Consider the following 24,202-nt stretch of genomic DNA (forward strand, 5'->3'; position numbering starts at 1 on the left):
CAGTGGTTTCACTGGAAAAAACATTAAGCATTTATGAAAGTTTACATTTATAAAGACTGCTCTTAATGTCTGAATACTTTCAGTTGTTAGCTCTGAATGTGTTTCATTGACTAAATAAAATCATAATATTGACAGACATAGATTAAATCAAACTGCTAGGCTACTAGTAACATGCTTCCCATTTCAAGCATCTCCAAACACATCACAGTGGGTGATAGCATGGAGAAGTTTCTCCTGTAGTGTGTCGATACTGCTGTAGTTAGGGAGGCATAATGTCACAGAGCACGTTTGTGCTTTCGGATAATATTCATCAGCGTCAGTGCTGCCCAAGGACGTGATTTGCATCTGCAGTTTGGAGAGACTTCGACCTCTGGGCAGTCTGTCCGTTCCAGTCAGAAAAGCTAGAAGTTAGAAATGAGAGGGGAAGAATGATAAACTGACCAAGCATTTGTGGAGTGCTACAATGATTTACTTAAAGGGGCAATCAGCAGTTGAAACAATAACAAAGCATCCTCTCCGCCAATGTGTCGGTATAAAGCTGAAGGATGGGAGAAATTTAACCACCCTCAAATTCATAGACAGAGCTATGGATGAAAGGACTGACCATCCAAAATAGTTTTAACCATGTTTTGAGTCTATAAAAGTGTTTGTTTACCTTTACTTTGTTTACAAACATTGGAGAAAAACAAGCTTATATTTTGGGTTCTGATGGGGTACGCCAATGAGGAACTAATAAGGTACAGTTGAAGTCGGAAGTTAACATACACTTAGTCATTAAAACTCATTTCTCAACCACTCCACAAATTTCTTGTTAAACTATAGTTGTTGCAAGTCAGTTAGGACATCTAGTTTGTGCATGACATAAGTAATTTTTCCAACAATTGTTTGCAGACAGATTATTTCACTTATAATTCACTGTATCACAATTCCTGTGGGTCAGAAGTTTTGAAAATTCCAGAAAATGATGTCATGGCTTTAGAAGCTTATGATAGGCTAATTGACATCATTTGAGTCAATTGGAGGTGTACCTGTGGATGTATTTCAAGGCCTACCTTCAAACTCAGTGTCTCTTTCCTTGACATCATAGGAAAATCAAAAGAAATCAGCCAAGACCTCAGAAAAAAAAATGTAGACCTCCACAAGTCTGGTTCATCCTTGGGAGCAATTTCCAAATGCCTGAAGGTACCACGTTCATCTGTACAAACAATAGTACGCAAGTATAAACACCATGGGACCACGCAGCCGTCATACCGCTCAGGAAGAAGACGCGTTCTGTCTCCTAGAGATGAACATACTTTGGTGCGAAAAGTGCAAATCAATCCCAGAACATCAGCAAAGGACCTTGTGAAGATGCTGGAGGAAACAGGTACAAAAGTATCTATATCCACAGTAAAACTAGTCCTATAACGACATAACCTGAAAGGCCGCTCAGCAAGGAAGAAGCCACTGTTCCAAAACAGCCATAAAAAAGCCAGACTATGGTTTGCAACTGCACATGGGGACAAATATTACTTTTTGGAGAAATGTCCTCTGGTCTGATGAAACAAAAATAGAACTGTTTGGACATAATGACCATCGTTATGTTTGGAGGAAAAAGGGGGAGACTTGCAAGCCAAAGAACACCATCCCAACCGTGAAGTACGGGGTGGCAGCATCATGTTGTGGGGGTGCTTTGCTGCAGGAGGGACTGGTGCACGTCACAAAATAGATGGCTTCATGAGGAAGGAACATTATGGGGATATATTGAAGCAACATCTCAAGACATCAGCCAGGAAGTTAAAGCTTGGTCGCAAATGGGTCTTCCAAATGGATAATGACCCCAAGCATACTTCCAAAGTTGTGGCAAAATGGCTGAAGGAAAACAAAGTCAAGGTATTGGAGTGGCAATCACAAAGCCCTGACCTCAATCCTATAGAAAATTTGTGGGCAGAACTGAAAAGGCGTGTGTGAGCAAGGAGGCCTACAAACCTGACTCAGTTACACCAGCTCTGTCAGGAGGAATGGGCCAAAATTCACCCAACTTATTGTGGGAAGCTTGTGGAAGGCTACCCGAAACATTTGACCCAAGTTAAACAATTTAAAGGCAATGCAACCAAATACTAACTGAGCGTATGTAAACTTCTGACCAACTGGGAATGTGATGAAAGAAATAAATCACTACTATTATTCTGACATTTCACATTCTTAAAATAAAAGTGGTGATCCTAACTGACTTAAGACAGGGAATTTTTACTAGGATTAAATGTCAGGAATTGTGAATAAATTAGTTTAAATGTATTTGGCTAAGGTGTATGTAAACTTCTGACTTCAACTGTATATTCTCCAAGGATCAATGGGTACATTCATTTGTAAGTCCAAAAATGGATGTAGCAACTGCAGATTGCCCCATTGAAGTTAGTTAACATAATTGTGTTAACTCACTTAGGAACTTCTTCTTTTGCTCCTCTGAGAACTCTGTGAAAACACTCCAGAAGTTCTGGATGATGTCATCTGTGGGCCTATATCCTTGATACTCGGCATTCTGTTAGTGCAGAGAAAAACATAACGAAACAACTGCATGTACAGTAGTCCATGCCACTGTATTATAGCCATAGACTGTATAGCCCACACAGGATGGGACCAGATTTAACCACGGGAGCATAGAGCTGCTAGCCTGGTTACTGTCTCTGTTCAGCTATTACATTCTACTCCTTGCCACTCATGTCATTTGGAGTGGAATGTTAGCTAAAAAGTCTGGTACTCTGACTACAGAGCTGCTATATAGGCTACCATACATGTCAAATTATAGTGACTTATGTACTCTTATTACGTATCTAAACAGGTAGAACTTTACCTTTCTCAACTTGTCCCACTCGTAGTTGTCATCTCCTTGTAGAAGTGTCATCAGCTCCTCAGGTAGAAACATCCTCCATGTCTGTGTAGGGCAGCCTTTGTGGAAGCCTTTCTCAAAGTCTGCAAACTGAATCTGCACCGACTTGTTGAGCTTCATGTCAACGTACAAGTCAACATATTTCTTCCTGTGAATGATATATGGCAGAACAATGTTTGTTTATGAGTATAGAACACATCCTGTGGAATCATTTAGTTAATTCAAGAGATTCATAAATTGATAAGTTTACTATCATCAAATATACCTGTTGACCATGGTAACTGGGAGCTCCTCTCCATTTGGTATCAGTTCTTGCCCTTTGTCCTTCAAAAGACAATAAGGATTAGTACGGCATCAGCTGGGATTACCTGTGTAGGCTACCAAAAACAGCTAAAGGTATCAATTCTCTCTTACCATGAAAACCAAATCCAGCGCTTCAACAACCTCCTCATCTTCATCCAACACATACTGCAAGCAGCTAATTTTAAACAAAAACAGCATAAATGTGATATGAGGAGATAATAGTATATCTGTAAAACAACTACACTGTTAAAATGATGTGCTTTGTTACACCCAAACTAGTGGCAACTGAGCTGCCACCAACTTGAAGGAGACAAAACCTTAATTTTGCAGGAGTATTGAAACATCATCGTGAAATGTTTTGGTTATCCTCATGAAAGATACCTACATTTTAAGAAACATATTAAGTTGGATTTATTCATACATTATTTTGGTAAAATGACATTAACAAATCATTGAAACGACTTGCATACATTTAAAAAAAAAAGTTTTTGGGGGGGTATTTTTACACTTTATTGAGACGGTTATGAAATGACAGAGGAGATACAGATAGGTGGGAGAAACAGATTGAAGGGTTGGAGCGGGGAATTTAACCCCGGTCTTCGATGGGGAGAGGGGTGACATGTCTAGGCCAGGTACGTTATCGCAAGACATGGGCTCGGCACGACTTGCATTCATTTTTATAAAGTATATGTTGGTCTTTTTTTTTGTCAATTTCAATTCACCCCAGAATAATTTCTTACAGTGTGGCTGCGTAGTTGAGTGGGTAAAATTCCAACGAAATGTACCATCTTACTGCCCCTCCTGTTTCTAACCTGTCTAAATAAAGCATTGACAAAATAATAAAATAAAAGAATTCTCCATAGGCCCTTATCATCAATCATTATTTAGGATATAAACCGTTTGCATTTCTGAACCAGTGATTGTATGAGAAACATAGTTTTTGTGTTTTGATGCTTCCTTTTACATGCATTGAAACCCTAAAAAGTGTTTTCACAACACTCTCTTAAAAACACAAATATTCAGGTTGAAGAACCACTTTGGGTGTTTCAGAGTACTTAATTTCTGTTTTAAAACACATTCTGTGCATCAAAACACTTCCATTGGGTTTACATTCAAACCCCCTCCAAACACCAGATCTCATCTTAGGTGCACTACTTTTCCTGGTTTCATTACACAATCATGGTGTTTTGAGACTTTCTACTTTTACACTGTACTGTAGCAGCAGTTGAAGAGATGAACATACATTATGGACCCCCCTTCTTTATCAGCAGAATAATTGTACCTTGCTTCAGTTGGAGACAGCTCTTTAAGGTCATCCAATGTTGTAGTCAGACCCAGAAGCTTCTTGAAGAGAGCCAGAGGGAAGCAGAGGTTCAGAACACACTGATTAAACAGGGCCTTCCCACAGAGTAGCCCAAGTAAGTAGAATTCATCAGTGACACCGCCGTCCTATGGATAAAAATAAATAAATACAATGCCACAAGCCGTTAAATATTACAAATATTTAATAGTATAATAACAGTACCATAATTGGCATTTCTAAGAATGGATATTTCTAAGTTAGTAAATAAAATTGTGGGGAAATATTGAGGTAAATCTGGGAACAATATGGAACTGAATATGGAACGTACATCTGTTGTGAACCACGCTAGTCCAGACTCGTAAACCTCCAGTGTCTTTGGTTCCATTGTGAGAAGTTCCCTCCCCAGGAGGCTGAAGAATTCCAGTGAAACACCACCTTCATCCACACCATTCTCTGCTTGAAACTTCACCTGGAGACAAAAACAGTTTAGAGCACTTGAGATGACTAATCTAAATAGTCACACAGAAAGCTACCAGATTCTCCAAAATACAGAAAAGCACAACACTTACCTTTAAAGCCACCATGTGGCAAGTCATTTTTCGCAGTTGCTGAAAGGTATCATCCAGAAGTGTTTCCCGGTCCACCTTGACGGTTTTGTCACAAAGCCAACCGTATTCGATGTCCTCATGACAATCCTTGGATACGATTATTAAAAGGTATGTGAATATTAGAGAAAACATTTTGGCAGAAGAGCAAAAATATTACATTTTTAGTGAATTCAATTTGCCTTATGCCCAGCAACTTCAATCTGGATAATGTCTAACATACACTGTAAAAAAGTGGCATGGCACTGTTGTTCATCTTAAGTTTTTTATTCAATTTGTCTGAAATCACATAACGAATTTGACAGAGCAATGTGATTTTTGAATTGAATGAAAGCATCTAAATTGCTTTCAACACCTCATAGCAGTGGGAGCAATGTAGCGGTGGCAGCCTATCAGATGAGTTGGAGGGGTGGACTATTGGGGGCGTGGCTTTCAGATTGTTATTTTTGGCTATCCCTGAGAGTGAATGTCATTCCAGGTCATTTGTTCAACCTCTTAATGATTGGACCCTATTTTCAATTTTCGCCTAAAATGACATACCCAAATCTAACTGCCTGTAGCTCAGGACCTGAAGCAAGGATATGCATATTCTTGATACCATTTGAAAGGAAACACTTTGAGGTTGGTGGAAATGTGAAATTAATGTAGGACAATATAACACATTAGATCTGGTAAAAGATAATAAAGAAAAAAACATGGGTTTTCGTTTTTTGGTTGTTGTTGTTCCATCATGATGCGATTTTTTAAAGGTTGATCAAAAGAGTCATTTTTTACAGTGTAGTTTTAAAAAATGCAGGTACTTACTTTGATCTGATCAAATGCATACATCCACACTGTACATTTGGCTTCAGTGTCCAGGATACAGGGGTAGTCCTTCAGGAGGCAGAATATGTTATCCTAAAGTGCAAAATGTAAAGGGATTTTACACTCAAAATACAACCTAGTGTAATTTCCCAACAACCTTGGCTGTAGTCGATTCCCCAAGACAGTTTTCAATATATATATTGTTTACGTAGGCATTTGTTATGCTAAAATACAAATATGTTTCTAGTAATTGGAAAAGAACATAAATACCTTATAACGTTTTATTTTGCTCAATATCATCTCACTTTCAATCCAATATGTGTCATCCTCTCCTGAGATATCCCAGACCAGCTCTGTCAGTTCTGAATTTAAGTCTAGTACCTGAGTTTGGAGAGAGGTGAAAATGCTAAGTAGACATTATGCAATGTATTGCAGGACCTGAAATAAAACATTGCATGGTTTTTCATGAAATGATTGTTGCAGAAATGTGTCTGAAATGCACTGTATTGTACAAACCAGCTTAGACTGAAAGAGAGAACTGATTTTGTTGACATGGAAAGTGTCAACTGTGATTCTTCTGCGTCTCTTGCTGTTCACCTACATGCAAGAGAGAATATTCATATGCAGTGCAGTGAACATTTAAAATGATTTGGGGCCATGAGCAATATTTGAAATGATCAAATAATACCCACATCATAAAGCCTTTGCAGAAGCCCAAAAGTCTTCTTTAATGATTTTCCATGATCACATCGTTTGACTGCCATCTGCTGAAGGTACTCTGCTGACAATGAGTGGAATGCTTTCACCACGGTTCGGAAGAAGGAATCTGACAGTGTCGACCATAGGCCCTCTGTTGGAATTAGCCTGGAGTTTAGTTGATACAAGAGCACACAAATGACCTCATGTATCTAAAAAAAGAGAATAGAACAGAAGAGAATAGAAGAGAATAAAATAAAAGACAAGACGTGTATTGATGGATGGTGACTTTACCAAGGACCTGGAGCTTGTCTGGGATCAGTCTGAGGATGGCAGCAGCAAAGGCCTCAGTAATGTCTATGCCACGTTGTTGTTTTAGGAGAACTCCCAGGAGCTCAGGGATGATGAGGTACACCCTCAGAACCTCCACACCAATGGGATCCTTACTCAGGGAGGGAAGGAGTATGCGATGGACGACATTTTTAACCTAGAACCATGACAGGAGTGCTTGTGTGGGTCACAACTAAATGACTTAAGTGGTCAAATTGAATATCAAGGACAACAAACAGAAGTATTGAAAATAAGTATCTGATCATAAAGATAATAAATTAAATGATACCTCAGCCAGAACTTTGTCCTTTTCTGCAAGCTTTTGAAAAGCCATTCGGGCGAGTGACAAGTCCAGGCCAGAGTGCTTCAGTGAGGTTTGGTAATGTTTGTCACAACTAGAGTAATAAGACCAAGAAATACTATTAAATATGCAACAATAAAAAGTATTCAATAATGTGATAAAACATTCATGGATAGGCAGTGAGTTCTTACCTTTTGTCCAGGAAGCTCCCATTTAAACATGATGCAGAAGAGAATGTTTCTGTTATTTCCCTGAAAATAAAAGTGAAGAATCTTATAGTTCCGTGTATGTAAGATCCTGAGACCTTCAACTTTTCAGTAGTTGTTTTGTGTCACTGACTCATGTATGTTTGTGTTGCCTTGTCCACTTATCAACCATCATGAGTTGTTTATTTGTATTGAGCTTGGGGACGAGGTTTATTTGTATCATACACTATATATACACAAAAGTATGAGGAAACCCCTTCAAATTAGTGGATTTGGCTATTTCACACACACTGGTTGCTGACAGGTGTATAAAATCGAGCACAGCCATGTAATCTCCATAGACAAACACTGGCAGTAGAATGGCCTTACTGAAGAGCTCAGTGACTTTCAACGTTTCACTGTCAGAGGATGCCACCTTTCCAACAAGTCAGTTCGTCAAATTTCTGCCCTGCTAGAGCTTCCACGGTCCACTGTAAACGCTGTTATTGTGAAGTGGAAACGTCTAGGAGCAACAACGGCTCAGCCACGAAGTGGTAGGCCACACAAGCTCACAGAATGGGACCGCTGAGTGCTGAAGCGCGTAAAAAAAAAAAAGAATCTTGGTTGCAACACTCACTACTGAGTTCCAAACTGCCTCTGGAAGCAACCTCAGCACAAGAACTGTTCGTCGGGAGCTTCATGAAATGGGTTTCCTTGCAGAGCAGCCGCACACCATGTGCAATGCCAAGCATCGGCTGGAGTGGTGTAAAGCTCGCCGCCAATGGACTCTGGAGCAGTGGAAACGCGCTTTCTGGAGTGATGAATCACACGGATGCCAGGAGAACACTACTTGCCCGAATGCATAGTGCCAACTGTGGTTCGGGCTAGTCCTCTTAGTTCCAGTAAAGGGAAATCTTAACGCTACAGCATACAATTCTAGACGATTCTGTGCTTCCAACTTTGTGGCAACAATTTGGGGAAGGCCCTTTCCTGTTTCAGCATGACAATGCCCCCGTGCACAAAGCGAGGTCCATAAAGAAATGGTTTGTTGAGATCAGTGTGTAAAAACTTGTCTGGCCTGCACAGAGCCCTGACCTCAACCCCATCGAATAACTTTGGGATGAATTGGAATGCAGACTGCGAGCCATGCCTATTCGCCCAACATCAGTAACCGAACTCACTAATGCTCTTGTGGCTGAAGGAAGCAAGTCCCCGAAGCAATGTTCCAACATCTAGTGGAAAGCCTTCCCAGAAGAGTGGAGGCTGTTATAGCAGTAAAGGGGACCAACTCCATATTAATGCCCATGATTTTGAAATGAGATGTTCGACGAGCAGGTGTCCACATACTTTTGGTCATGTAGGGTACTTACTTCTGTATTTTCTCCCATGATGTTGAGTCGCATTGCAAGATCCATCTGTCAATGATGTCATTGTCTAATGTTCGAGTCATTTTTTCAACACGGGAGTCATTCAACCCTTTTCCTGATTCCTGTAATAACAATTTGACGCACTGTATTAAAAGAATGTTAAAGGACTAACTCAGAACAAACTAACCGTAAACGCAATACCTTAGCGGAGCTGCACAAGGCAAAAGAATGGTTTCCTCCAGCAAAGGTTTGTTCAATTTGCAGGTCATCAATGTGGTCTGAAAGTTACCCAAAACAGTCACGATGTTATAAACCTTTAATTTTATCATTTCATAGAGACCAACATTTCTGCCTAAGTACTGTATTGAGTTTGAAATAGGTCACGTTATGCAGAGGAAAATAAATGATTTAACTACCCTGTGGTAGCTGTACTGGCAGAGGCACAGACTGATCCATCTTGACTCCATTTCCCAGCTGCCCTAGCTCTCCATGCCCAAATGAGTAGATCTTTTTGAAGGAGCCCACGAACGCCAATGTGTGGTTTCTGACTTGACAAACAGGATTGTAGGTCAAGGAAAAATCACAAATCAACTGTGATCCCTAAGAATGGATATATCCAAGAATACACCCAGTGACACTCCAAGATTGATCTTACCATCCAAGATACACCCATTGATCTTTGTCTGACTATGTATGATTGTACAGAGATTTGTCCCGTGTGGCTCAGTTGGTAGAGCATGGCGCTTGCAACGCCAGGGTTGTGGGTTCATTCCCCACGGGGGGACCAGGATGAATATGTATGAGCTTTCCAATTTGTAAGTCGCTCTGGATAAGAGCGTCTGCTAAATGACTTAAATGTAAATGTAAATGTAGATTCACATGACTTATATCAATCTAGTAACTATATACCTTCCACAGGCTATCTGGGTCACCTTTGCCCCCCAGAGTTCGGCCACCAGTCGAGGTCGTAGTTCATTTCTGAGAGAGTTGTGTCCAAGCTGTCCATATCGGCCCGAGCCAAATGTGAACACTAAACCTCCCTAGAACAAAACCCATTCACACAGTTATCATGATGATGTGTTCGGCTCCTGTTGTTGATATGAATGTTTCTACTGTATGTGATGCTAACCAGCAAGACATCATTGGTCCAAACATTCTTTAGATCTTAATGATACTGGGAGAACAAACATAGTATCAGTTGGAAATATTGTTGTGTAAAAAACATCAGAACCTTTGTCAGAACAACAGTATGCTCCACTCCACAGGAAATAGCAATGGTCTTCTTTAGATTCAGGCAATCAACAGGAGCTGGAGCAGGTCTGTCTGTAGAAAATAGATTTCACCGATTTATTTTTAATTTTTTTCCCTTGTCGTCTTTTTCTTTTTTTGACTAAATAATGATTTGACATTAAATTATTAGATCTACTCATACCGTCTGCTTCAAACATATCAAACATACTAATTTTCTTTAAAAGATACCAACTATTAATGAAAATACATTAGCATACTAATCTTTGTGTCTACAGTACCTATTGTGTCCCCCAGTCCCAGCTGCCCGGCGCTGTTCTTGCCCCAGCCGAACACGGCTCCAGAGAGGGTCAGGGCGAAGCTGTGGTCTCCCCCAGCGGTGATCTGAGCCAGGGGGATCCCTGACAGAGACTTGACAGGCTGGGGAGACGAGGTGCTGGGCTCTCCCTTCCCCAAACCCAGCTGTCCTCTGGAGTTCTGGCCCCACGTGAACACTTTACCATCTAAAGTAAAGTATGTGATAAATGTAGTTTTATTTTAAAATGTCTATTGTGAACCTTCTCAAACTGATTTAGTTTTTTTTTCACCCTTTATTTCTGCACTATGAACTTTCAGGCATGTCCCAATAAAACATATTTTTTTAGCATTAAAGCCTCAGTTTATTTTTTTATTGTTTTGACAGTGTGCGGGTCTCCATCTCCTCCAGTATCTATGTACCTGGAATAGAGACTATTTGGTATAAAGGACATTCAAAGAGCACAGATAGCCTCCTATCATATCCCGTCTCAAACTGAGTGATTTAGAATGTGATTGTTTACCTTGGGTTAGTGCAATGGAATGCTGGTCTCCACATGCAACTTGAATGACCTGATTCAAGTTACCCACTGGTCTGAGAAAACACAAGAGAAACAGACAGATCAAAAGGGACTATTTCAATATGTTCAGTTGCTAAAATTGACAGATGCATCAAAACATTGTGTGAGTAGGCCTAAATAGAGATGTGTCATTCTGTCCAGACCTACCTGGGATCATTGGAGGCAGAGGTAAGACAAAACACTCTGCCCTCCTCAGACAGTAAAACAACATGGGTATCTCCACAACTCAGAGCCAGAATCTTCTCCCTGCACTCCACACCCTCTACACAAATAAAATATAAATAAAATATATTAAAAAAGGTCCAATGCAGCCATTTTTATCTCAATATCAAATCATTTCTCGGTAACAATTAAGTACCTTACTCAATGTTTTCAATAAAAAAATAAAAAACCTTCCTAGCAGAGAGCAATTTCTCAAACAAGAATTTGGCTAGGACTGTTTGGGAGTGGTCTGAGTGGGGATGGGAAAACTGAAAACTCTTTTGTTTCCAGGTAGAACGCCTTTGGGTTCTATGTAAAACCATTTCCACAAAAGATTCTACCTGGAACCCAAAAGGGGTATCCTATGGGGCCAGCTGATGAACCCCTTTGGAACCCTTTTTTTCTTTGTATGGTGTTGCGGGAAAACATATAGGAAAGGTACTTACTCAGTTTCCATGTGACCCTTCTCCCATCTTTATACTCGTGCATCCTGCAAGCGAAGGACACTTTCCCATTACTTCTGATAAACGCGACCACTTTATTACCTGCGGACAGATGCGCAATTGGAGATTTCGTGAGTATGACATTTAGGCAACTATCCGTGTTCGCCTTTACCAAACCATTCGACTTTACTAAACCGAAGCCATCGCGGATGTTCTCTCCCCACGAAAACATTGTCAATGTGTTATTATTGTCGCCTTCTAAACGTATCAATAATCAGCTAATCTTGATGGTCAGGGCGGTCTTTCTGCGCCCAGTGAGTCAGTGCGTTCTGAAAGGGAAAGGGATGAACGCCACCATATGAAATAACAGCAAGGAACGAAAACGAAACTTGAGTTGACATTTTTCTACAAACAGAAACTTATGCCATAATGGGATTGGCCTGAGCAAACGGAACAGGCGCCAGGTAAAGTATTTCAATCAAACACCCCAGTTAGCACATTTGGATCCTTGGAAGTTGTGGGGACATGCGTTTTTTTGTTTCCCATTGGTTCTGGAGACGAAGCCATACATTTCCTGACAGTTAAAACTGAACATATTTTAAATATTCTGAGAGTGGAAGTAAAAATGTTGTCTGTTCTGGGGACTTACATTTTTAGGTTGCAGGGAGGTTATTATATGGTTCCCTGTGAGTTTTTAATGGGGGGGTTTTATTACCATTGAGAACAGAAATTAAAGATTATTTGATGGTAATTAAATGTCCTGATACTGTTTCAATAAGACTTTTAATGACACTGCTAGTTTAGGTTAACTGTTTTGAACTCCAAGCACAATTCATTTGCTTAGGCATTAATCATTCAAACCCATTTATTTTTTTATGTGGCATGGTGTCAGTGAGATTCAAACCCATGATCTCTCTGCTCTCTAGCCATGGAATTAGTCCACTGCACCACTAGGATGGAGCAAGCATGCCATGTTTTTTTAACTCATAGAAAGCTGTTCATTTAAGTCTATTCAAACAGACCCCATTTCAAAGGAAACAAGCACTAATTAAGATCAGGTGTGGCCAATTAGTGGGTGCAGCCAACACACCCGAACACGCATAACAAGATATAGAATTTTGTTTATGCTCGGAAAGGAATATGTTTTTAAATAACATTCTTCCAACATCCTTTGAATTATGTTTATGGCAGTTTCCCTAATGTTCTGAGAACATTACTTTAAAAAGAACACGAGGAAACCTGCAGAAAGCGTTATGCTGAAGTCCTGGATTTCCCACAGAAAACCATTGTTTCTTAATGTTCTGATAACATGACTGAATAGAACATGAAACTGTAGAAAACGTTATGCTGAAGTCCTGAAATTCCCATGGAAGAACATTGTTCTCTGAACAATTTGAGAACATTCATTTAAATAGAACCCTGAGGAAACGTTATGGGAAGGTTGTATGCAAAACCATAGGACAACCACGCTCTCACCAAGCTCTAAGAAATATATGGTTCTCAGAACGTTATGTGCTAGCTGGGAAGGTTATGCACGTTGTTGGAGAAACCACACCACTGCTCTGCATCGAAGTGCTGACAGCAGTTCCCATTGATAAAAGAAAACACTTTGAGGTGAACTAATCATCTCTATTTATTAGATACATAAAGAATTATTCCGTCAATAAAACACAAGATACAGACATATGTCAAAAGATGATGCAGACGTGTCCAGAAAAAAGAAAACATGCATAAATAAGTAGGCTCTTGAATGTATATTACTGAATAAGAATGTTATTTTTATATATCACTCAGAATTAGTAGACATTAAGTGAAGGAATGTTTTTTCTATAATAAGGTAGGCCTACATATCCTAGATTTGAAATTCACATTTTCAATAGAAAAAGCCAAGGAAAAAGGCAAAATGTAAAAGTTTTTAAAAAGTGGCAAATCTGAACCTACAAGGCAGCTATAACCAAAATCCTAGGCTAAACTGAAGAGATATATTGACATGTAAGAAACACATTGAATGAAATTATGAACACAGCAGTAGCCTGTATATGGTGTCCATTACTCCTTCCAGAAGCCTCTGTTGTGGGCACATGCCTCTTTGAGCCTGGCCAGCAGCATCTCCTTGGAGGGGTAGATGGGCAGAAACAGTAGGAAGTAGCAGGTATGGGATTCTGGGAAATGTAGTTCAGTAGAGTTCTGCAGGACTGCTACCTTCATCTGGATCTTGTCCATGCCCAGGATGGGAGCGCGATCACAGCCCGTCAGGAACACTGAGAAGGAAGGGAGAGAGTGAAAGGTAGACGGAATGGGAAGAAATATAGTGAATGTCATTGTGTGGCAGGAGCCTAGTGATTAAGAGCATTGGGCCAGCAACCAAAAGGTCCCTGGTTCAAATCCTTGAGTAGAGAAGGTGAAAAATATGTTGTGTCCTTGAGCAAGGCACTTAACCCTTAATTGCTCCAGTAAGTTACTCTGGAAAAGTGTCTGCTAATTACTCAAATGTGTTCAGACAAAAATGATGTGTAAATGCTCTTGTAGAACAGGAAGTTCAAATATGCAGACAAAACCTTGAACCAGCATTATGAAAGACTGTATGGTTCCTCCAGTTTCACTCAACCGAGAGCAATTTAGTGCCATACTTACGGAGAAAAGCTTTCTTTTGGTTGTCTGTCAGTTCCTCAAAAGCCTCCCAGAATGTGACAATGTTGGGATGTCTGGCATGGTACTCTCCATCATACACAGTGTTCTGGACATACAAACCAAACAAATGGCAGCAATAATTAAACAATATTAAAACTTGCACCTAATTTAAACGATTCACCGCTCAAAGTCACACAGTATGTCACAAAGCACCATGTATAGCTAGGCAATGTATAGCACATGATCTCCTAGTCCCAGTCCTAACTTGAGATACGTACCCATAACTTGATCAAAGCAAATCCCCCATTGATATAAATGCATCAACACTGACTGATTTATGCCCTAATTTCTCAAGTCAGTACCCAGCCCCATACTGAGTAATGAATGATGGTTGTATATAGACCTGTTTGAGCGTGTCCCAGTCGTAGTCCTCTTTCCCCACCATGACTCCCCTGAGCTCCTCAGGCTGGAACAACTCCACCACGTCCCTGTCACACACCTTGAAGAAGCCTCTCCTGAACTCTTCAAACACCTTCTCCGCTGATTGGTTGAAGGCGAGGTTCACGTAAGCATCAACAAACTGCTTCCTGTCAAAATAATGAATTGTTTTTAAAATATTTAAAAAAACAGAAAACAGAAAAAGCAGAAAGCATGCTTGTTGTAACTTCTAAAATGTCAACCTTGTATTATGCATTACAGATGTAAGACCGTAATTTGAGCCAGTTTGCTACAGCAGGATAATAATCATGCAGCAACAGAAAATGTGAATTATAATTAAGACATTTTTGTAGGGGTTGATACTTTTTTCGGAAGGGAAAATCAAGTCTGAAACCTTTTTAAACATAATATATACTACACTTTTAAAATGTCCTGCATTGCAGGAAAGTTCTCCTGCAACAGAGTGATCAAATTCAGATCTTACATCTGTAAGAGTAAAAGTTGCTGTAGCCATACCTGTTAAAACTTGTGACTGGTTTTCCTGTTTCTTTGGGATCAAGCTCCACCTTCTGGTCATCCCAGATGACCTGATGAAAATAAACAGTTTTACCACTATTCACATACTGTATCTAGAGATATTTCATTGCTCAACAATCAGTTTCAATACTATACATACGGTGAAGGTCATGTCCAGGTTTTCTTCAACATCATCATCAGTGTAGTCCTCCAAGAGGTACCGCAAACTCCTTCAATTACAATGAAAATAAATTAACGTTGAAACATTTGAATCCATTTCTAAGGGATACTAATTCAATGCTAATATGTACATTCTAAAATACAAACATACCCTCCCACAACAGGGTCAAACTCTCTCAGGTCCTCCAGTGAGGGCTTGACCCCCACCATCTTCTTGAAGAGGACCAGAGGGAAGGGCAGGTGTACAATGTTGTGGTTGTACAGGGCCATGCCACACAAGACACCAAACAGGAAGTAGCTCTTCTCCTCCACTCTGGGCTGGTAGTAAGGGTAGGTGGCACATGAGTCAAGGCAGAGATCAAGAATAAACAAGAGCAGGCAGGCACCATTCTTCTTCAAATAACTTTTATCTCCTTTGTTGTATTATGTTGGTGTCTGTTTACTGCAATTCAGCTTTTAGCTGTGAATGTGTACAATTATAAAACCTTGGTACATCAGGGGGAGAGTAGGGAGTGATGGTGATTTTAATTGGACACAATGCTGTATTGATTGATACAGTGTAGATAGTGGCACTGCTGTAGTGGTTGAATCTCTTTTTGTTGCTATTAACCGACTAAAGTATTTTTGATTGTTTTTAGAATATTATTCCATTACTCTCCTATTTTAATTTGCCTGAGGGTGCAGTGATTTATTATACAGTAATGAAATAGCAATTCCCTAATTCTAGTTCTTACCTTGGCAGGGAACCAGACCAGTGTCTTGGTGTCGTTATACATGAACATCTCAGACTCTGGTGCCAACAGCTCTTCAAACACATGGAGGAAGAAGTCCCTTTTGTTGACGAGCGACAGCTTCATGTCCTCCACAAACTGCACCTGAGGGATACAGTAAGATAGGCCACATTTAGGTTGAGTTCTAGACTCTACCACTGGGCACAGACGTCAATTCAATGTCTATTCCACGTTTGTTTCACTGGAACCAACGTTGATTCAACCAGTGTGTGCCCAGAGGGTAGTGACAGTCTAACATTAAAATGTTAAATCGAGTAGCTGAGATTTGGTTTGATTTGGCCAAGATTAGTTGAGTTGTCACATTCAGTCTCAGGGATAATTATTTGAATGTTACTTTATTGTCCCTTTTGAACTGACAAAAGATCATTTTACCACAAGTTCTCTCTGGAAGTAGTCATGATCTGCAGCACCCAGTTGTCTGAAGGTGTCTTCGATGAGAGACGGGCGCCTTAAGGTCAACTGGAAGACTGGAGCAGGGGGAGATTCTGGGTTGTCTCGGAACGTTCCAGAAGGACACATCACTGTTAGCCGGTGGGCGAGTTTGTGAGCCTCCTGCAATATATAAACATACTTTTTAAAGTATATAGAATTATATACCAGCTTGGGGAACCACTATGTAAGGTATACATAAATATGGGTCAAATGTTATAAAGAAGCCATATTAATTTTAAGTGGAATAATAGTTTACCTTTGAAAAATGTGCATGAATGTTGAAAACAGCCATCTTGCAGATCAGATTCAACACAAATGGGAAACGGCAAAAGATGACTGGTGTCACCTCTGTGTCCTAGAAGTGACACACACAAAAACAGAAGTAATATCTCAACAATTGATCTGGGTCTCATTTCTTTCATATGCTCTGAAGTGAAAGCTGATGCCCTCATCTTTTAAGAACAAACTTAGAGGGCCAAGTCATCATTTTTCTAATTTAGAGACGGTTATTATGTTATTTTATTACCTCCCTTGTTGACCAAAAACGCCAAAGCTTCACGTCCTCCATAGGAATGACGTTACCGATGATCTCTTCCACATAAAAGGTACTGTCTGGAACTTTCTGGATTCTTCCAGCCCTTTTGTTTGCCTTTGATATAACATAATGATACATTTCTACATTCCATCACAAATGTCTTGTCTGCAATAATTCTGAATTATTTACGATGAAGGACTGAACGGTTCATGAGTTATGTTGGAGGATGATCAACTATTGACAGAAATATAGAAAATGATCAAATGCATACAAATTATTGACAAGCAAGGTGCATGGACACTGACTTTGTGGAGCTGCTTGAGGAGTTGTAGCAAGAGTTTGGCTCCAGGGTTGTGGGTAACCAGAAGACCGTTCCTCAGCAGGAATGACAGGGCATTCTTCCACATCAGAATGTGCTTAGTCATGATGGAAGGCTCCAGTGACGACCACCAGTCTTCTAGAATACAGTAGAAAAATCAATATGACCTTATTGTAAATTACAATAATGTTTGCATTTCATGATATTCTCTGTGTATACACTGGTTATGTAGTGTCAGCCATGGTTCAATTATAATAATTTTCTAGTCATTTTTAACTGATGCCAAATGTGATTATTAGCCGATGATTGGAAAAGGTCAGGGGTTATTTACTTAAAGTTTTCATAGCCGTTTTGTTCAGATGGTTGTTGATAAATACTGCTAAAGTCATGACCATGTTCATGACGTTGTGGTCCTCGTGGAGAAGAGAGATTGTGGGTAGTATCAGAAAGATCTCTGGTGACTTGATGACAGCTGCTGAAATGCAAAGATATTCCACCAGTGGCACAATGTTTACCTATTTGGAAAAATAACAGAGAAATAATGAGATTAACATTTAGTTCTGTTCTAAATACATAATCATTTAACATATGGGTTTAAAGAGTAAGTTGATCTTAACTGATTTCCTAATCCAAGGTATGTTCAGTAGCTGGTCGAAAGCCTGGCTAGCAGCCTCTAGGTCCACGGTCAAAGCTCCGGCTGCTTGTGGAATCTCACTGGTCATAAGAAACAGAGGGCATGGCATTAGAAACAGGGCATGGCATTAGCAAGAACACAACATAGTCCTAACTGTACACATACCGTTTTCATTTCAAACTATCCAAACCTTCCATTTTAAAATCGCTTACCTGGCTTTGGTGAAACTGGCCACAAGACTTGAACTTGTTGAGAACATCAAGGATATTTCTCTGTTGGAACAAATGTGGACACATTTGATGTTTCAGTACAATTATACTATAAGAAATATACTGTAAAATAAATGTTTGTTTATTTCATTTTGAGTTAGCTAAAAAATAAGTAAAAATTAACAAAGAACCTTTGTCTACGGTAGATTGTATGTTTCAATGTTCAATGTAAATAATAAATTAACCTTTGCGCCTCTGCATTTCCTTGCTCCATCGTCAGCCATTTTTGCAGCTTGGCTTTATCTAACCTCCCGATTGGCTGTTCTCTTTCAGAACTCTACAAAGGCAGATAAAGCAATATAATGAATTAAAATATCTCAAACATGAATTAGCTGCTTGAGACATTTAGAATGTTCCAGTATCCCTTTTACTGAGGTATAAAAGGTCAGACACATTACCTCAGCAGTGTAAATGAAGTTTGAATTCCATCCCACTGATATCTTCATGTCTGGTAAAAAAAGAAAAGAAGAGGTTGTAGGGACATCAAGTCTCGTTATGTATGTGTTCTAATTCAGTCACCCAAACACTACATAGTCAGTATGTAGCTGCATTATAGAATTTAATAGAATCAAATACAAAATAGAAGACAAGACAATTAAATAGACATTGTATCTGGTACCGTTCTGTATGACTGTTGCTGCCCCACCAGAAGCCCTTTTCAGCAGCACTGAGGTGGGTTGCAAGCAGCTCTCTGTGTTGCCAGTCCCTAGCTGACCTTTGACCCCACTGCCAAAGGCCCAGAGTTGACCTGAGGACCCCAGCACCAGGGTGTGATGGCTGGCAGAGTTACAGTAAGACAAAAACACAGTCAGACAGAATGTTCAAGATTGGTTTCCTATCTGTTTATTATATGTGTGTATAAGTAGCATTATGCTGTTGGTCATTACCTGCCACATGCTATCTGTGAGACCAGTCCATCCATACCCTCTACCAGTTTGGGTAGGAGTTCGTTAGCTGATGCGTTGTGCCCAAGCTGGCCTCGGCTTCCCTCCCCAAAGGTGAACACCTGTCCACCCTAAAGACCACAAAGAACCAGAACCAGTTGTTACATGTCAAGGCCCAGAGTTGTTCCTGGTCTGGTCCGGTCAGGGCCCTAATCACTTCTTAAAGAGACAGTATAATAGTATTGAAGGGTCGACACACTGAAATGACCTTTACTCTGGTAGCTCTGAGGCTCGATCTGTATTAAAAGCAATAATCAGGACATATTCTGTATCCTGTGATATTCCATTCTGTAATAAACTGTAACTTCTCATTTAGTATGAGACTGTATTCATGCACTCAGATAACAACTTGTATGGTTCATTGTGTATCCAGACACTTGATCGTTTGTTTTTCACCTCTATTCAAGGTAATTTTATATAACTGGCTTTATTTACTAATATGTGATGAATTGTATCTTCGAGAGGATGCTGACTTTGTGTGCAGAACTATCTCCCAGTGGGCCCACTGTTTAGGACATTAAATAGTTTTTTCTGAACTTAATGAACTGCTGTCAGATTTGTCTCCTTTCACACCAACTTCTCCCTTGGGGCCTTCAGTAAAAATACAGTAATAGTATGATACCTTGGTGAGAACAGCAGTGTCCCTCTCCACAGTAATAGTATGATACCTTGGTGAGAACAGCAGAATGTCCCTCTCCACAGTAATAGTATGATACCTTGGTGAGAACAGCAGTGTCCCTCTCCACAGTAATAGTATGATACCTTGGTGAGAACAGCAGTGTCCCTCTCCACAGTAATAGTATGATACCTTGGTGAGAACAGCAGAATGCGCCTCTCCACAGTAATAGTATGATACCTTGGTGAGAACAGCAGTGTCCCTCTCCACAGTAATAGTATGATACCTTGGTGAGAACAGCAGTGTCCCTCTCCACAGTAATAGTATGATACCTTGGTGAGAACAGCAGAATGCGCCTCTCCACAGCTGATGAAGGAAACCCCCAAGACTCTGAGAGCAGGCACAGCACAGATGTTGAACCGGCCTGGCAGCGGGAACAAGCATCATACAAGCATCATGCAATGTTCCCACTCATTATAATACATCTGTAAAATTACTTAGTGGTTATAACAAAGGAATCCAAGTTCAAATGAGAAAATGCTGGTGGATAAGCCCGATTAGCTTTTTATACAAGTAGCGTACGAAGAGAGGTAGAGTGCCGTAGTACCTTTCTCATCCACACGGTTGAGTCCCAGCTGCCCAGCCCTGTTCGCCCCACAGCAGTAGACCAGGCCTGGGAGGGTGAGGGCCAGAGTGTGGGTTCCTCCGGCTGCTACCTGGGTCACTGGCACTCCAGTGAGGGAGAGCACCAGGGCAGGAATGGGCTGCAGAGGGACTCCCTTCCCCAGGCCCAGCTGTCCATGACTGTTCAGACCCCATGAGAACACCTGTCCTCCTGTAGAAGACAAAGAAATTACATGTTACATTACAATTACATAACAACAATTCTAGAGTTACATTCTTCCCTAATAAATATAATCTCACTGTCCTTTTGATGTTCACTCTTAGAAAAAAGGGTTCCAAAAGAGTTATTCGGCTGTCCCCATAGGAAAAGCCTTTTTGGCTCCAGGTAGAACACTTTTGGGTTCCATGTAGAACTTTGAGACAAAGTTTTGACATGGAACTCAAAATAATTCTACCCGGAACCAAAAAGGGTTCTCCAACGGGTTCTCGTATGAGGACTGCTGAATAACCCTTTTAGGTTTAAGACAGCACCTTTTTTCTAAGTGTAGTCTAACTGATGCATGTGGTTATCATAGTTTAGATGGAACGTAGTCTGTGTGAGTAGGCCTACGTCAAAAGGTACAGTATGTTATACCTTTAGTCAGGGCCAAAGAATGGGAATTTCCACAAGCAACCTGTATCACTGTTATCGGCAAGGGCGAAGGTATTGGAACTGGTCTGTGAAAAAAAAAGGAGACATCTAGTACATATTGTCTTTGTTAGTGATCAGTGGAATCCAAGAGGGCTCTCATTACTTGACAATGTAAATCATGGATGATATTTCACTATGAAGATCTATTTCAAGTTGAAGTTGAGGTTTCCTTGCCTTGGCCTGGGGACTTTGGAGACAGTAGTAGGTGCGATGCCCAGCTGTCCCTCACCTCCTGCCCCCCAGGAGTAGACCTGTCCTGATGCGCACACAGCTACAGAGTGGTCCTGACCACAAGCCACAGAGACCACTGCCCCCAGACCCTCCACTGGGGCTGAAACGGGTAGAACACAGTTTTATTTGGAAGTCCCATGTCTTGGAAAGGGTTAAATACCATTACATTTGGATTCCCTGGTGCCACTAGGGCAGTTTAACACCCTGATGATAAATGAGTTCACCGGGGTGTGCAATTGTTTTGATCGACTTTAATAATTTGTTCATGATGCATGTGATGTTAAATGTTCTAATGTAATGTACTTGTTATCGTATCTTGTAGTTTTATATTTTATGTCCTCAGGGCACCATTGACTAAATGAAAGTTCATAATCTTGAGGATGACGTAATTACATAGCAACAGTTAACTTTCGTTCCTCTGACTTTGAGAAACGAAACTGACACCCAACTGTTGTAGTTTTATTGAGGGATAGCGTACCAATTTCTGAAAGTTGTGGTAAAGTTCACTAGGCTAAATATAGGCTACTATACATTTTAATATAATCTGTAATTATGAATAATATTGTGAAAATAAAATATTAGCATAATGATAAAGAATAAAATGATTATAACGCAAGTATCCTTTTAGCCGCACTTTAATACGAAATAGCCTACATAGCGAGCCTTGCACCCAAATATTCAGATATCATTAAATGATGTATTACCTAGTAGTTTTGAATCTCTGTTCCTCTGTCTGCCAAGTTGTCCCTTTGAGTTGCGCCCACATGATAGGATCCTGCCATCTACCGTGAGAAATAAAGTGTGTTGCTCCCCGCAAACTATTTCTGTGACTTTATCAGAGAATATATTCCCTGCTATCGGAACAGATACATTCTCAAAGTTTAGACCAAACTGTCCACTCGAACCGTCTCCCCAGCAGAACATGATGATGTGATGATTGACTGATGAATGACTAAAGTGTGGTCCACCTAGGAAGACTATTTAGGGCACTACCTGTGTGCGTGCGCGCGCGCGCATGTGCCTGTGTGTGAGCTACTTTTACTAAAATATCAGAAGGCATTAAATCTGATTTTCAGTAGTTATCAATGATCACTGATTTTCCAGATTGTATGCATTGCATAATTGATTGGACCCCTATAAATAAAAATGTAAACAGTTTGGTCCCGTGTGGCTCAGTTGGTAGAGCATGGCGCTTGCAACGCCAGGGTTGTGGGTTCATTCCCCACGGGGGGACCAGGATGAATATGTATGAACTTTCCAATTTGTAAGTCGCTCTGGATAAGAGCGTCTGCTAAATGACTTAAATGTAAATGTTTGCGTTGATTGGCCCCAATTACCTTGTCTGAGTAACGCTCGGCTATCTGATCGATAAAGTATAATTGGCTTTCATTAATTTCGTTTATCATTCTTTGGCCAATCAGCAGTACAGAACGAGGGGTTCGAGCCTCCGAGGGTCGTCACTAGTAACCACATCCATAAAGTCATAATTATGTCTAAACCATTGACGTCACCAAACCCGGGCTTTGATTTTATCTCAGCCCCGAGTCTTTTGACCTGCTGCAATGAATACTCCAAACATGAGCCCTGGCCAGCACTGCCTTTTTAGTGTTGACTAAAATCAGCAGTTATGTGTACGGTGGCACTTTAGGAGGAGGAGTCAACGTGTTTTTCCAAAGTCATTTTGGAGTCGTCCCCAAAAAGTATATTTCGGCGCGCTGGCGACTGTTCCTTCTACGAGCGAGAGAGCGCAAACAAAGATTTTTCTAACTAAACCAAGATAGACCACAGCCTGCCGTTTACAATGGTAAGAAATGACTAATAGTGGGCAGAACAAGCAAGGAGGGAGCCAAGCACGAGCTATCGAGATCCTATTGGCGCGTTCTAGCATCATCTGCATATTTCCTTAGGGAACAACTACTCTGAAGTGCGCGTGCGCTTTAACTCAATTCGCCTTTGCACTCATTCTAAACAACGCGATTTTTAAAATTTTTAAAGTCTACAAACCTTAGTCCACTCGGTTCATAACATATTGTAATGACCCGGCTGGGTCATAAAGGGAAAAGAGACGGACTCTAGGTGTGCAGGTCAGAACACAGGTTTATTCATAAACTGGGCTATTGTTCCGGCCACAACCCACGCCGCTAAACGCCGAACGTACACAATGTTACCCTGTCGGGTCAAGAGTCACTCTCATAGGAACAGATCAAGGCACGAACAGAAGAGAGAGAACAATGAGACAGTAATCCCTATTTATGCATTTCCAAATCCCGCGGTATTACCCATCATACCCCCCCAACCTTTCCATCTGTCCTGACATATTTAACCCCTGCTAGTAGCCATGAGAACCATAACACACCCACAAACACAGAACACAATACCGGGTCGTTACAATATTCTAATTTTGGGAACAGAAACCTGTATTGAGATCAAATGTTTCATCGATGAGATAATTTGCAGAATGTAGGCCAAAATCCATCTCGTTCCTTCTTCTCCCAATGCCCGCCAGTGGGCTTCCTCACTACCATATTTGATAGAGTAAAAACGTCAAGCGGATTCTTCACATTTAAAAATCCAGTGAAATATCTGTCTCATTGTTCTATCTGTGGTGCAAAGATTAGAAGGAGAACCGGAGTTAAACTTTGTTAGCTTGCTATTGCTATAGCACATTTTGTTAGCCCATGATGATGTTGTTCAGAGTTATTGACCTCACAGTAAACCAGATTTAAGTAAGGTACATTTCAACACGTTGATTCAAAAGCTGCATTGACAGATATGTGATATGTGCCAGAATTAAGCCTAGGCAACCGTACCACTGTTTGGC

General features: G+C 40.5%; 2 protein-coding genes across 5 annotated transcripts in view; both read right to left on the minus strand.

Annotated features, from left to right (window-relative positions):
• Positions 1 to 6: 6 nt before the first annotated feature.
• LOC139579179 (probable E3 ubiquitin-protein ligase HERC3) lies at positions 7 to 11,928 on the minus strand. Of its 4 annotated transcripts, XM_071407561.1 has the most exons (24): positions 11,534 to 11,921; positions 11,034 to 11,148; positions 10,830 to 10,900; positions 10,293 to 10,514; positions 9,995 to 10,086; positions 9,673 to 9,803; positions 9,180 to 9,307; positions 8,965 to 9,041; positions 8,767 to 8,885; positions 7,403 to 7,462; positions 7,200 to 7,305; positions 6,875 to 7,067; positions 6,577 to 6,734; positions 6,401 to 6,481; positions 6,155 to 6,265; positions 5,885 to 5,977; positions 5,045 to 5,170; positions 4,804 to 4,944; positions 4,455 to 4,621; positions 3,284 to 3,347; positions 3,135 to 3,193; positions 2,834 to 3,017; positions 2,422 to 2,521; positions 7 to 401 (listed from the first exon to the last, which is right to left on the minus strand). In XM_071407561.1, exons 1-24 carry the CDS (start codon positions 11,760 to 11,762, stop codon positions 184 to 186), a joined length of 3,045 nt encoding a protein of 1,014 aa, XP_071263662.1. In that variant the 5' UTR covers positions 11,763 to 11,921; the 3' UTR covers positions 7 to 183. The 4 variants fall into 4 exon arrangements, with proteins under 4 accessions (XP_071263662.1, XP_071263663.1, XP_071263665.1 ...); XM_071407562.1 differs by lacking the exon at positions 6,875 to 7,067 and having other exon boundaries at positions 6,577 to 6,792; XM_071407563.1 differs by lacking the exon at positions 2,422 to 2,521 and having other exon boundaries at positions 259 to 401; positions 11,534 to 11,928.
• Positions 11,929 to 13,314: 1,386 nt separating this feature from the next.
• Positions 13,315 to 24,202, minus strand: part of LOC139579746 (E3 ubiquitin-protein ligase HERC2-like) — a 34,367-nt gene continuing 23,479 nt past the window's right edge. Inside the window, 23 exon segments of the mRNA XM_071408568.1 lie at positions 13,315 to 13,791; positions 14,165 to 14,267; positions 14,565 to 14,748; positions 15,116 to 15,186; positions 15,276 to 15,345; positions 15,447 to 15,613; positions 16,030 to 16,170; positions 16,459 to 16,638; positions 16,775 to 16,873; positions 17,045 to 17,167; positions 17,359 to 17,510; positions 17,704 to 17,887; positions 17,990 to 18,086; positions 18,219 to 18,278; positions 18,461 to 18,552; positions 18,674 to 18,723; positions 18,895 to 19,052; positions 19,163 to 19,290; positions 20,168 to 20,259; positions 20,443 to 20,670; positions 21,094 to 21,176; positions 21,325 to 21,481; positions 22,086 to 22,363. Of these exon segments, the coding sequence (XP_071264669.1) occupies positions 13,580 to 13,791; positions 14,165 to 14,267; positions 14,565 to 14,748; positions 15,116 to 15,186; positions 15,276 to 15,345; positions 15,447 to 15,613; positions 16,030 to 16,170; positions 16,459 to 16,638; positions 16,775 to 16,873; positions 17,045 to 17,167; positions 17,359 to 17,510; positions 17,704 to 17,887; positions 17,990 to 18,086; positions 18,219 to 18,278; positions 18,461 to 18,552; positions 18,674 to 18,723; positions 18,895 to 19,052; positions 19,163 to 19,290; positions 20,168 to 20,259; positions 20,443 to 20,670; positions 21,094 to 21,176; positions 21,325 to 21,481; positions 22,086 to 22,363 (3,109 nt within the window). The 3' untranslated portion in view covers positions 13,315 to 13,579.

Source organism: Salvelinus alpinus, chromosome 6 (assembly GCF_045679555.1).
Source record: "Salvelinus alpinus chromosome 6, SLU_Salpinus.1, whole genome shotgun sequence".
In the NCBI taxonomy this organism is placed as follows: Eukaryota; Metazoa; Chordata; class Actinopteri; order Salmoniformes; family Salmonidae; genus Salvelinus; species Salvelinus alpinus.

Excerpts from the sequence above, each read along its gene's own strand:
- LOC139579179 (XM_071407561.1), bottom strand. The coding sequence starts at position 11,762 with ATGTTTTCGTGGGGAGAGAACATCCGCGATGGCTTCGGTTTAGTAAAG. Across the intron at positions 9,308-9,672 it reads ACCCAGATAGCCTGTGGAAG|AAACCACACATTGGCGTTCG; the intron begins GTATATAGTTAC and ends TTGTCAAGTCAG. Across the intron at positions 5,978-6,154 it reads GCAAAATAAAACGTTATAAG|GATAACATATTCTGCCTCCT; the intron begins GTATTTATGTTC and ends TTTGCACTTTAG.